Raw genomic sequence first — 12,829 nt, 5'->3', positions numbered from 1 at the left:
GCCACCTTCCCTTTTTTATTTTTACGCCAGACAGGAATGTACAATTGTTGTAGATCATCCATGCGGTCTCTAAATGTCTGCAATTGCCCATCCACAGTTAACCCCTTAAGTATCATTCGCCAATCTATCCTAGCCAATTCACGCCTCATACCTTCAAAGTTACCCTTCTTTAAGTTCTGGACCATGGTCACTGAATTAACTGTTTCATTCTCCATCCTAATGCAGAATTCCACCATATTATGGTCACTCTTCCCCAAGGGGCCTCGCACAATGAGATTGCTAATTAATCCTCTCTCATTACACAACACCCAGTCTAAGATGGCCTCCCCCCTAGTTGGTTCCTCGACATATTGGTCTAGAAAACCATCCCTTATGCACTCCAGGAAATCCTCCTCCACCGTATTGTTTCCAGTTTGGCTAGCCCAATCTATGTGCATATTAAAGTCACCCATTATAATTGCTGCACCTTTATTGCATGCACTCCTAATTTCCTGTTTGATGCCCTCCCCAACATCACTGCTACTGTTTGGAGGTCTGTACACAACTCCCACTAACGTTTTTTGTCCTTTGGTGTTCTGCAGCTCTACCCATACCGATTCCACATCATCCAAGCTAATGTCTTTTCTAACTATTGCATTAATCTCCTCTTTAACCAGCAATGCTACCCCACCTCCTTTTCCTTTTATTCTATCCTTCCTGAATGTTGAATACCCTTGGATGTTGAGTTCCCAGCCCTGATCATCCTGGAGCCACGTCTCCATAATCCCAATCACATCATATTTGTTAACATCTATTTGCACAGTTAATTCATCCACCTTATTGCGGATACTCCTTGCATTAAGACACAAAGCCTTCGAGTGGCAGGGGTTAACCAAGACGACTGGAGACCTGTTCCGCTGCACGGACCTAATGTGCACACACATCGCGGTGTGGGCTGGCCCGTGCTGCCCCTAGGCCCTCGTCTCTTTTTTAACCGTCCGTCCATCCCCCCCAACACCACACACCAATTTTCTCCTCTCTCCTGAGACGCAGTCTCCTTTGCTGGGCTGAGGTTCTCGAGTACCGGCTGTTATGCTGCACCTCAGAGGCTAATCTTCATGTACAAGCCTTGACAGCGAGTGTTGGCTATGCAACCATGGTGGTTCAGGTCCAATCCTGTCCTCACCTCTCGACACACATGCAAGCTTGCAGGGAGACCCATTAAATACTAAGAGTGCACGATGTCTGGCGATGGGGGGGGGGACGGGGGACGAGATTAGATGTTTATCTGATGTTGCCCCATAAACAACCTGCTCACGCACACTGTTGGGACGGACAAGAGAATGAACACTTGGGTGTGGCACTGGAAGGCTGCTGGGCACGATAACATAAAACTCCTGCTTGCAGCCGAGATAAAATATATAAGCGAGGTTTTATTTTAGAAGTAATTGTACATTAATGCTGCAAATTAACCAGAACTGTTTTTCCAATGGAGTTGTTCCTCGGATAAATATTAGTTTGATTTATAAATCTTAAGAGTGTCCTTGAAACAAGAGCATTGCCATAAGCTAAGACGGCGCCCGATTAGAAACTGGGCTCTCGTTCTCACATTAGTTTGGTCGTAGCTAACCTCCGCGACACAAGAAGTTGGAACTACCTAACGTTGTTCGGGGAGCACAGCGCTTTCTCTCTCAATCCCCAGTCCACGACACCTCCGCAACATTTGCCTTTGGGTCCAGTAGGTTAATCCACACAAGATGGCTCAAAGCAAAAATACAAGCTACGCATTTAAATAAAAAAAGAGAGATTGAATTTAAATCCTGCAGAAAATAGCAAACATACTTCAAATAATTTCTCCTACAATACTGGATCAATTAAAGTGTTTAGAGTCCCCCCCTCCTCAAAGCCACGTTTTAGAATGATCTTTCAAACAGTGACGGAGAAGTGGTTAAAAATAGAGAGGCGAAAGGAAACTTGGTGATATTTTCCATTCAAAATGTCTACAGGGCTGCACAACTCAAAACAGATGGAACTTTAATAAAAAGCTACTTACTTCACGAAGGAGTTGCATCTCAATGCCATTTTAAGTGAGACTTTTATTTTAGTTGAAATGACAGAAAGCGGGCTGACCTACTGCAGGAACTTCCACTGTAACCTCGCGTCCCTGGGAAGGCTGGCTACAAGCTGGGCGCAGTGTTGAGTGTGACAGGCACTGGGTTCTGAGCAGAGGATATCGATCAGAGAGAGGCATATACAAGAGCATTGAGGGAAGTGCCGTAGCGAGCGGAGATCGGCTGCAGAGATTAACAACATGCAAATACTTACCGCTCCAAGTACTAGCCTTTTAAGGTATTGTTACGCAGGGAGGTTTGCTTTTTTTTAAAAAAAGAAAAGAGCGCCGCCCTCGTCTTAAAATAAAAGTTTGACAAACCTTTCGCTGGATGTAAAACGCATTGAGACATTTGATGGTCGTGAAAGGCGCTACATAAATGCAAGTCTTTCTTTACAAATTGCAAATCATTAAGCTGCATTCAAATGCATCCCCGCTTGGTTCCAGTTTGTAGCACATCATTTACACACCCAGCCCAGCCCTGAGGTGGTGCTTAACTAGTTGTCTTTAGAACGGTTAATCCTTAATTGGAAGCATTGAAGTCCATAATCCATCACCGGATGTTAAAAGAACCATCTGCGATTATTTGAGTTATGAGAGAAGATTTGGCTTTCTCAGCCTCGAAAGTGGTAGGGAGAACGTGGAGAGGCAATATAAACTAACGAGCACAATCCTAAAGGAAGTGCATGAACAGAGTGACCTGGGGATATATGCACACACGTTGTTGAAGGTGGCAGGGCAGGTAGAGAAAGCAGTTTAAAAGAAGCTTAAGGGATCTCGGGCTTTATAAATAGAGGCATAGAGTACAAAAATAATGAAGTTCTGACGAACCTTTATGAAATACTGGTTCGCCTCAACTGGAGTATTGTGTCCAATTCTGGCCACCGCACCTTAGCAAGGATATGAAAGCCTGAGAGAGGGTGCAGAAAAGATTTATGAGAATGGTTCCAGGGATGAGAGACTTCAGTTATGTGGATAGACTGGAGAAGCTGGGGTTGTTCTCCATATCAACATCACTAAAACTGATTATCTGATCATTATCACATTGCTGTTCGTTGGAGCTTGCTGGGCGCAAATTGTCTGCCGCGTTTCCCACATTACAACAGTGACTACGCTCCAAAAGTACTTCATTGGCTGTAAAGCACTTTGAAACATCTGGAGGTCGTAAAAGGTGCTGTTTAAATGCAAGTCTTTAGAGCAGAAAAGGTTGAGAGGAGATCCGATAGAGGTGTTCAAAATCATGAGAGGTCTAGACAGAGTAGACAATGAGAAACTGTTCCCATTGGTGGAAGGATCGAGAACATAAGAACATAAGAAATAGGAGCAGGAGTCTCGAGCCTGCTCCGCCATTCAATAAGATCATGGCTGATCTGATCCTAGCCTCAACTCCACTTCTCCGTCTGCTCCCCATAACTCCCTTATCATTCAAAAATCTGTCTATCTCCACCTTAAATATATTCAGTGACCCAGCCTCACAACTCTCTGGGGTAAAGAATTCCAAAGATTCATGACCCTCTGAGAGAAGAAATTCCTCCAGAAGATTTAAGGAAATTGGCAGAAGAACCAGAGGCGACATGAGGAAAATCTTTTTTATGCAGCAAATGGTTAGGGTCTGGAAATCACTGCCTGAAAGGGTGGTGGAGGCAGACTCAGTCGTAGTTTTCGAAATAGAATTGGATATGTCCTTGATGGAAAAATATTGCAGGGCTACGGAGAAAGGATGGGGGAGTGGGACTAGCGGACATGCTCTTGCAGAGAGCCGGCACGGGCTCAACGGCCTGAATGGCCTCCTGTGTTGTAACCATTCTATGATTCTATGAAACTGATTATATCGGGATATAAGATAGCAAATGATGTAGGAAAAGTTTATCCAGAATTGTTATGAATGCAACCCTGTGTAACCTGTATCATACCGCCACCAGAGGGCATACCTGTTGGAGTCCCAAGGGATCCCAGCATCCCTTGGGAGCACTGTATATAAGCAGGCCTCCCATGCTGTACGTGCACTCTGGAGTTTGAATAAAGGAGCTAGGGTCACACTTACTCATGTCTACAGTACTCAGTTACATTACTTTATTATAAGCATAACAAGAATACCATAAATTAAACAGAGACTAGGATAAAGGGCTACAGGATCAAAGTATGAAGTTTGGCACTGATGCCAGGAAGTCCTTCGTCACACAGTCAGCACCACTTGCAATGGACAAAGTGATGGAGGTGAAAACACTAGAACCAATTAAGAAATAATTAGATGCAGCAGTGGAGAGATGTTGGGGTTGTTCTGGGTCGTCCTGCAATTTCTGTGGCCTGGAAGAGTCCGTGTTCCACGTTTTTATTGAATGTTCGAGGTTGCAGCTCCTGTTCCAATATTTAAAGGGGCTGCTCCTGAAATTCTGGCTGCACTTCAGTCCCACACTCCTGATCTTTGGGCACCCTGTGCGGAGGGGAGCGGGTAGGTCCGAGGGCCTCCTCGTAGGACTGCTCCTGGGCACGGCCAAGGGTGCCATCAGCTGGTCCAGGCAGCGGGCGGTTGAGGGGGTCGTTCAGCCTGACTGCCTGCCTCTCTTCCGCGCATACATCCGCGCCAGGGTGTCCTTGGAGATGGAGCACGCGGTGTCCACCGGTACGCTCGCGGCCTTCGCGAGAGGTGGGCACCGGAGGGACTGGAGTGCATCGTTACCCCCGGCAACCAAATTTTAATTTGATTTTATTTGTTTTACAGTTTGATTTGTTTTAATTGCCGGTTTTAGTGTCCCCCTCCCCTTTTATAGGGGGCACTTGTAGAATTTACGATTTTATGGCCCAAAAATTTTTTTTAAAAGTCCCCCAAAAAAGTTTTAAAAAAACAAAAACAAAAACAAAAAAAGGGCAGTTTGAAAAATGTTTGAAGTGTCCCCCAGATCGGGGGGCATTTGATTTAATGTTTATTTCGTTATCCAACCAAAAAGAGTTCTGGGTCGTCCTGCAATTTCTGCGGCCTGGAAGAGTCCGTGTTCCACGTTTTTATTGAATGTTCGAAGTTGCAGCCCCTGTTCCAAAATTTAAAGGGGCTGCTCCTGAAATTCTGGCTGCACTTCAGTCCCACACTCCTGATCTTTGGGCACCCTGTGCGGAGGGGAGCGGGTAGGTCCGAGGGCCTCCTCGTAGGACTGCTCCTGGGCACGGCCAAGGGTGCCATCAGCCGGTCCAGGCAGCGGGCAGTCGAGGGGGTCGTTCAGCCTGACTGCCTGCCTCTCTTCCGCGCCTACATCCGGACCAGGGTGTCCTTGGAGATGGAGCACGTGGTGTCCACCGGTACGCTCGCGGCCTTCCGCGAGAGCTGGGCGCCAGAGGGACTGGAGTGCATCATCACCCCCGGCAACCAAATTTTAATTTGATTTTATGTTTTAAAGTTTCATTTGTTTTAATTGCTGGTGTTTTTAGTGTCCCCCTCCCCTTTTATAGGGGGCACTTGGAAAAAAAAATTTGATTTTAGAGCCCAAAAAAAACCACAAAAAAAATACAAAATAAACAAAAAAAAACACAAAAAAAAAGGGCCTTGAAAATGTTTGTTGTGTCCCCCAGATCGGGGGGCACGATTTAATGTTTAGTTTTTCTCCCAAAAGAGTTGTTCTGGGTCGTTCAATTTGTTTTAATTGCCGGGGTTTTTAATGTCCCCCTCCCCTTTTATAGGGGGCACTTGTAAAATTTATGATTTTATTGCCCCAAAAAATCACAAAGAAACCAAAAAAAAAGTTAAAAAAATAAACAAATAAAAACAAAAAAAGAGGGCAGGTATAAGTGTATGGAGTGTCCCCCAGATCGGGGGGCAATCAATCTAATGTTTGTTTTGTACTCCCTAAAAGAGTTGTTCTGGGTCATTCAATTTGTTTTAAGTGCCGGGGTTTTTAGTGTCCCCCTCCCCTTTTATAGGGGGCAGTTGTAAAATTTATGATTTTATTGCCCCAAAAAAATCACAAAAAAAACCAACAAAAAAAAGTTTTAAAAAAACAAAAAAAACAAAAAAAAAGGACAGTTGAAAAATGTTTGGAGTGTCCCCCAGATTGGGGGGCATTTGACTTAATTGGTTAATTTTGTCGCCTATTAAAAGAGTTGTTCTGGGTCGTTCAATTTGTTTTAATTGCCGGGGTTTTTAGTGTCTACCTCCCCTTTTATAGGGGGCAGTTGTAAAATTTATGATTTTATTGCCCAAAATAATCACAAAAAACCCCCCAAAAAAAAGTTTTAAAAAAAACAAAAAAAGGACAGTTGAAAAATGTTTGGAGTGTCCCCCAGATTGGGGGGCATTTGACTTAATTGGTTAATTTTGTCTCCTATTAAAAGAGTTGTTCTGGGTTGTTCAATTTGTTTTAATTGCAGGGGTTTTTAGTGTCCCCCTCCCCTTTTATAGGGGGCACTTGTAAAATTTATGATTTTATTGCCCAAAAAAAAAAAATCACAAAAAAAAACAAAAAAAATGTTTAAAAAAAAACAAAAAACCCCCACAAAAATCACCATAAAAACAAAAAAAAAGGGCATGTGAAAAGTGTTTGGAGTGTCCCCCAGATCGGGGGGGGCACTTGATTTAATGTTTATTTTGTTCCCCCAAAAGAGTTGTTCTGGGTCGTTCAATTTGTTTTAATTGCCAGGGTTTTTAGTGTCCCCCTCCACTTTTATAGGGGGCACTTGTAAAATATTGAATTTTAATGCCCTAAAAAAAAATACAAAAAAAACCCTACAAAAATACAAAAAAATACAAAAAAGAGGGCTGTTATAAGTGTCTGGAGTGTCCCCCAGATCGGGGGGCATTCGATCTAATGTTTATTTGTACTCCCCAAAAAGAGTTGTTCTGGGTCGTAGCAGCCTCGGGGAAATCCCCTCCGTGCCTTTCAGTTCTGCGCGGAGGGATTTCCTGTACGGGCTGTTCCTGCACACTCTCAACCTTGCCATCCTCGTCTGCCGCCCGGACACGCCATGGCGTACCATCTTGCCGTCCGGAGGAGGCGGGGGTCCCCGATGGAGTGCACTCTATGCGGGAGTCCTCCCACTATTTATCGGGGACTTGGCCTGGAGGGTGGTGCACGGAGCAGTCCCGTGCAATAAATGTTTAAGTCGGTTCACGGGCTCCCAGGCCGCCTGCAATTTCTGCGGTCTGGAGGAGTCCGTGTTCCACATTTTTACTGAATGTGCGAGGTTGCAGCCCCTGTTCCAATATTTAAAGGGGCTGCTCCTGAAATTCTGGTTTCACTTCAGTCCCACACTCCTGATCTTTGGGCACTCTGTGCGGAGGGGAGCGGGTAGGTCCGAGGGCCTCCTCGTAGGACTGCTCCTGGGCACGGCCAAAGGTGTCATCAGCCGGTCCAGGCAGCGGGCGGTCGAGGGGGTCGTTCAGCCTGACTGCCTGCCTCTCTTCCGCGCGTACATCCGCGCCAGGATGTCCTTGGAGATGGAGCACGCGGTGTCCACCGGTACGCTCGCGGCCTTCCGTGAGAGGTGGGCACCGGAGGGATGGAATGCATCATCGCCCCCGGCAACCAAATTTTAATTTGATTTTACATGTTTTAAAGTTTAATTTGTTTATTGCTGGATTTTTAGTGTCCCCCTCCCCTTTTATTGGGGGCACTTGTAAAAATTTATGATTTTATTGCCCAAAAAAAAATCACAAAAAACCCCCCAAAAAAGTTTAAAAAAACAATTTAAAAAAAAAAGGGCAGTTGAAAAATGTTTGGAGTGTCCCCCAGATTGGAGGGCACTTTACTTAACTTTTTTTTTGTTATCCAACCAAAAGAGTTCTGGGTCGTAGCAGCCTCGGGGAAATCCCCTCCGTGCCTTTCAGTTCTGCGCGGAGGGATTTCCTGTACGGGCTGCTCCTTCACACTCTCAACCTTGCCATCCTCGTCTGCCGTCCAGACACACCATGGCGTACCATCTTGCTGTCCGGAGGAGGCAGGGGTCCCCGATGGAGTGCACTCTACGCGAGAGTCCTCCCACTATTTATCGGGGACTTTGCCTGGAGGGTGGTGCACGGAGCAGTCCCATGCAATAAATTTTTAAGCCGGTTCACGTGCAATTTCTACGGTCTGGAAGAGTCCGTGTTCCACATTTTTATGGAGTGTGCGAGGTTGCAGCCCCTGTTTCATTATTTAAAGGGGCTGCTCCTCAATTTCTGGCTGCACTTCAGTCCCACACTCCTGATCTTTGGGCACCCTGTGCGGAGGGGAGCGGGTAGGTCCGAGTGCTTCCTCGTAGGACTGCTCCTGGGCATGGCCAAGGGTGCCATCAGCTGGTCCAGGCAGCGGGCGGTCGAGGGGGTCGTTCAGCCTGACTGCCTGCCTCTCTTCCGCTCTTACATCCGCGCCAGGGTGTCCTTGGAGATGGAGCACGCGGTGTCCACCGGTACGCTCGCGGCCTTCAGCGAGAGGTGGGCGCCGGAGGGACTGGAGTGCATCGTTACCCCCGGCAACCAAATTTTAATTTGATTTTATGTTTTAAAGTTTAATTTGTTTTAATTGCCGGGTTTTTAGTGTTCCCCTCCCTTTTTATAGGGGGCACTTGAAAAAAAAATATGATTTTAGTGCCCCAAAAAAAACAAAAGAAAAAAAATACAAAAAACCCCCCCAAAAAAACACAAAAAAGGGCTTTGAAAAATGTTTGGAGTGTCCCCCAGATCGGGGGGCACTTGATTTAATGTCTACTTTTCTCCCCAAAAAGAGTTGTAGAGCTGTTGGGAGTGTCCGCCAGATCGGGGGGGGCACTCGATCTAATGTTTATTTTGTTCCTCCCCCCACAAAAGAGTTGTTCTGGGTCGTAGCAGCCTCGGGGAAATCCCCTCCGTGTCTTTCAGTTCTGCGCGGAGGGGTTTCCTGTACGGGCTGCTCCTGCACACTCTCAACCTTGCCATCCTCGTCTGCCGTCCGGACACGCCATGGCGTACCATCTTACCGTCCGGAGGAGGCGGGGGTCCCCGATTGAGTGCACTCTACGCGGGAGTCCTCCCACTATTTATCGGGTGTCATGTATCTTACATTATTATATATAACTGTATCCTAACATGCTATACATGACTGTAATAAGATATGACCTGTAACCACCAGCATACCTTACCACTAGGGGTGCACTTGCAAGAGACAGGTATATAAGGGAAGGTCTCAGGCAAGTGCAGCATTCCAGAGCTGTGAAATAAAGGTGCAGGTCCAGAGTGACCTTGACTTCACTACATGCCTTGTGTGAATCTGTACTGAGGGGACAGGACTTTACAATGGGGACTTGGCCTGGAGGGTGGTGCACGGAGCAGTCCCGTGCAATAAATTTTTAAGCCGGTTCACGGGCTCCCAGGCCGCCTGCAATTTCTGCGGTCTGGAAGAGTCCGTGTTCCATGTTTTTATCGAATGCACGAGGTTGCAGCCCCTGTTTCATTATTTAAAGGGACTGCTCCTCAATTTCTGGTTGCACTTCAGTCCCACACTCCTGATCTTTGGACACCCTGTGCGGAGGGGAGTGGGTAGGTCCGAAGGCCTCCTCGTAGGACTGCTCCTGGGCATGGCCAAGGGTGCCATCAGCCGGTCCAGGCAGCGGGCGGTCGAGTGGGTCGTTCAGCCCGACTGCCTGCCTCTCTTCCGCGCATACATCCGGGCCAGGGTGTCCCTGGAGATGGAGCACACGGTGTCCACCGGTACGCTCACGGCCTTCCACAAGAGGTGGGTGCCGGAGGGACTGGAGTGCATCGTTACCCCTGGCAACCAAATTTTAATTTGATTTTATATGTTTTAAAGTTTAATTTGTTTTAATTGCTGGGTTTTAGTGTCCCCCTCCCCTTTTATAGGGTGCACTTGTAAATTATATGATTTTAATGCCCCCCCAAAAAATCACAAAAAAACACAAAAAAAAACAAAAAATAAAAAAAAGAGGGCCGTTAAAAGTGTCTGGAGTGTCCCCCAGATTGGGGGGCACTCGATCTAATGTTTATTTTGTCCCCCCCCCAAAAGAGTTGTTCTGGGTCGTTGTTTTAAAGTTTAATTTGTTTTAATTGCCGGTTTTAGTGTCCCCCTCCCCTTTAATAGGGGACACTTGTAAATTATGGTTTTAGAGCCCAAAAAAAACAAAAAAAACAAAAAAAGGGCCTTGGGAAATGTTTGGAGTGTCCCCCAGATCGGGGGGCACTTGATCTAACTTTATATTTTGTCTCCTTAAGAAGAGTTGTTCTGGGTCGTTGTTTTAAAGTTTAATTTGTTTTAATTGCCGGTTTTAGTGTCCCCCTCCCCTTTTATAGGGGGCACTTGTAAATTATGGTTTTAGAGCCCCCAAAAAAACACAAAAAAATTACAAAAATACAAAAAAAAATGTTTGAAGTGTTCCCCCAGATCGGGGTGCACGATTTAATGTTTAATTTTGTTTACTTCAAAAGAGTTGTTCTGGGTCGACGAGAGGTGGGCGCCGGAGGGACTGGAGTGCATCGTCACCCCCGGCAACCAAATTTTAATTTGATTTTATATGTTTTAAAGTTTAATATGTTTTATTGCCGGTTTTAGTGTCCCCCTCCCCTTTTATAGGGGGCACTTGTAAAATTTAGGATTTAGTGCCCCCCAAAAAAACACACAAAAGAAACACAAAAAACACAAAAAACCCCACCAAAAAAAAACAAAAAGAAGGGCCTCGAAAACTGTTTGGAGTGTCCCCCAGATTAGGGGGCACTTGATTTAACTGTTTTGTTTTTGTCCAACCAAAAGAGTTGTTCTGGGTCGATGAATTGAGATGGGCCAAATGGTCTTCCTCATCCGTTGACACCTTGTGAACCCGTGACACTCTTTGAAAAAGATCTGGGGGCCGAAATTGAGCCCTGCCCCAAACGGGGCCCACCTACCGTATTTTTAAGTTTTTCTCTGTCCTAATCCATGGGATGCAGAATCCGGAGAAATTCTGGACTAGGAAAATTGTTTTCAGTCGGAGTAGATGTCATGGCGGGTGCTGGGTGGAAGTGCCCTTGCAACAGGTCGGCCGCCCCGACCAGTCATCGGCGCCACGCAAATGCGTCACAATATCCCCCCCCTTCAGTTAAAGGGGAGGGCCGCTGAGAGCTCTCCAAGAAGTTCAGTTAGGCCCACTCGGCCACAAGGGAAGGTTTCGGCCGGGCCAACGGCCTGGTGCCCAAGAGGGGGTGCCAGGCTGCCTGTTGGCCAAACCCGGGGGCATAATTGTCGGGCCGACCTGGCAGTCGGCCGACAATAAAAAATATCATGGCGACCGCAGCAGTGCAACCTCCACTTTAAGGGTGGCCACGCCACCTGGCCACACACAGCTTCCCGACAGGAAAAGCTGTTAGTGCCACCAACCGGCTAGCGGCGTCGCTCCCGTGGGGCAATACCGCGTGAGGGGCGGAAAAGGGGTCGCCACCAGTCGTGCCCGATGGGGCGGGAATGCAGGCGGAGTGGAAACCCGTACCTGCCGTTTCCGGCCCGGGAGCAATTTCGGTCAAGTCATTCAATCTGTCTGCCCCTGGTCGGTTAGGGCTTTCCGCTCCATTCCCGCCTGTTAGAGGGTGTAATGGAGCTTATGGAGGGGAGCAATTTTGGGGTGTCTTGGACCAACATTCAGGCAATATCAAAAGCAAATTACCTGTCCTGGAGAATGAAACCTTACTATGGAGGAAGAGGGCCTCAAGGTACTACATGAGTACTTTGCATCTGTCTTCAAAAAACTGTGAATGTTGCAATAATGGGGGGCGGGGGGGCAGGTGGGGTAGAGAAATTGGATAGGATAAAAATAGATAAAGGAGGTATTTCACAAAGAGGCACTAGGAACCTGTCCGCTTATTGCCATTGCCTGCACCTGCAAGTCCTGCTTGTCAGCCTGCAGAAAGTTAACCTAACTAGAAATTGAACCAGAAACATAACTGGTGCTTCCGATATATCTTCCTTTTCCCTCAACCGAGGATTCCCCTCTACTGTAGTTGACATGGCCCTCAACCGTGTCCATTGTATTTCCCGTACCTCTGCTCTCACCCTTTCCCCTCCCTCTCAGAACCATGACAGGGTTTCCCTTGTCCTCACCTTTCATCACACCAACCTCCACATTCAACGAATCATCCTCCGCCGTTTCTGCCACCTCCAGCGTGATCCCACCACCAATCAAATCGTCCCCTCCCTTCCCCTTTCAGCATTCTGAAGGGACCGCTCCCTCCGCGACACCCTGGTCCACTTCTCAATCACCTCTAACACCCTCTCCCCTTCCCACGGCACCTTCCTGTGCAAGCGCAGGAGATGCAACACCTGCCCTTTTACCTCCTCCCTTCCCACTGTCCAGGGCCCCAAACACTCCTTCCAGGTGAAACAGCGATTTACTTGTACTTCTTTCAATTTACTATACTGTATTCGCTGCTCACGATGCAGTTTCCTCTACATTGGGGAGACCATACGCAGATTGGGAGACCACTTTGCAGAACACCTCCGTTCAGTCCGTAAGCGTTTCCCCGAGCTTCCGGTCGCCTGTCACTTTAATTCTCCACTCCAACCCCACTCTGATCTCTCCATCCTCGGCCTCTTACACTGTTCCAACAAAGCTCAACGCAAGCTCGAGGAACAGCACCTCATCTTTTGATGAGGCACCTTACAGCCTGCTGGACTCAACATCGAGTTCAACAAATTCAGACCATAACCTCTGCCTCAATTTTTTTTTTAATTTCTATTTTTTTCTCTCTTCCTCATGTTGATGATTCTGTCATCTCCATTTACACCCTATCTAGACTCATCTTTTGTATCTTAACTT

General features: G+C 46.9%; 1 protein-coding gene across 5 annotated transcripts in view; it reads right to left on the bottom strand.

Annotated features, from left to right (window-relative positions):
• The window catches only part of LOC139228803 (alpha-1,3-galactosyltransferase 2-like), a 79,970-nt gene extending 77,461 nt beyond the window's left edge, over positions 1-2,509 (bottom strand). For 4 of the 5 annotated variants that reach the window (XR_011587624.1, XR_011587625.1, XM_070860187.1 and 1 more), the window contains exon 1: positions 2,033-2,263. Coding sequence is in view for 3 of the 5 variants with exons in the window: in XM_070860187.1 (XP_070716288.1) it covers positions 2,033-2,061 (29 nt within the window). In the remaining 2 variants the exon portion in view is untranslated. Of the gene's footprint in view, positions 1-2,032; positions 2,264-2,410 lie in introns of those variants that run through there. The other variant, XM_070860188.1, reaches the window with a different exon arrangement.
• Positions 2,510-12,829: the final 10,320 nt, after the last annotated feature.

The sequence above is a fragment of the Pristiophorus japonicus genome, chromosome 18 (assembly GCF_044704955.1).
Source record: "Pristiophorus japonicus isolate sPriJap1 chromosome 18, sPriJap1.hap1, whole genome shotgun sequence".
NCBI lineage: Eukaryota > Metazoa > Chordata > Chondrichthyes > Pristiophoridae > Pristiophorus > Pristiophorus japonicus.
The sequence above is the reverse complement of the archived record's forward strand: the minus strand, read 5'-3'. Positions and strand labels throughout refer to the sequence as shown.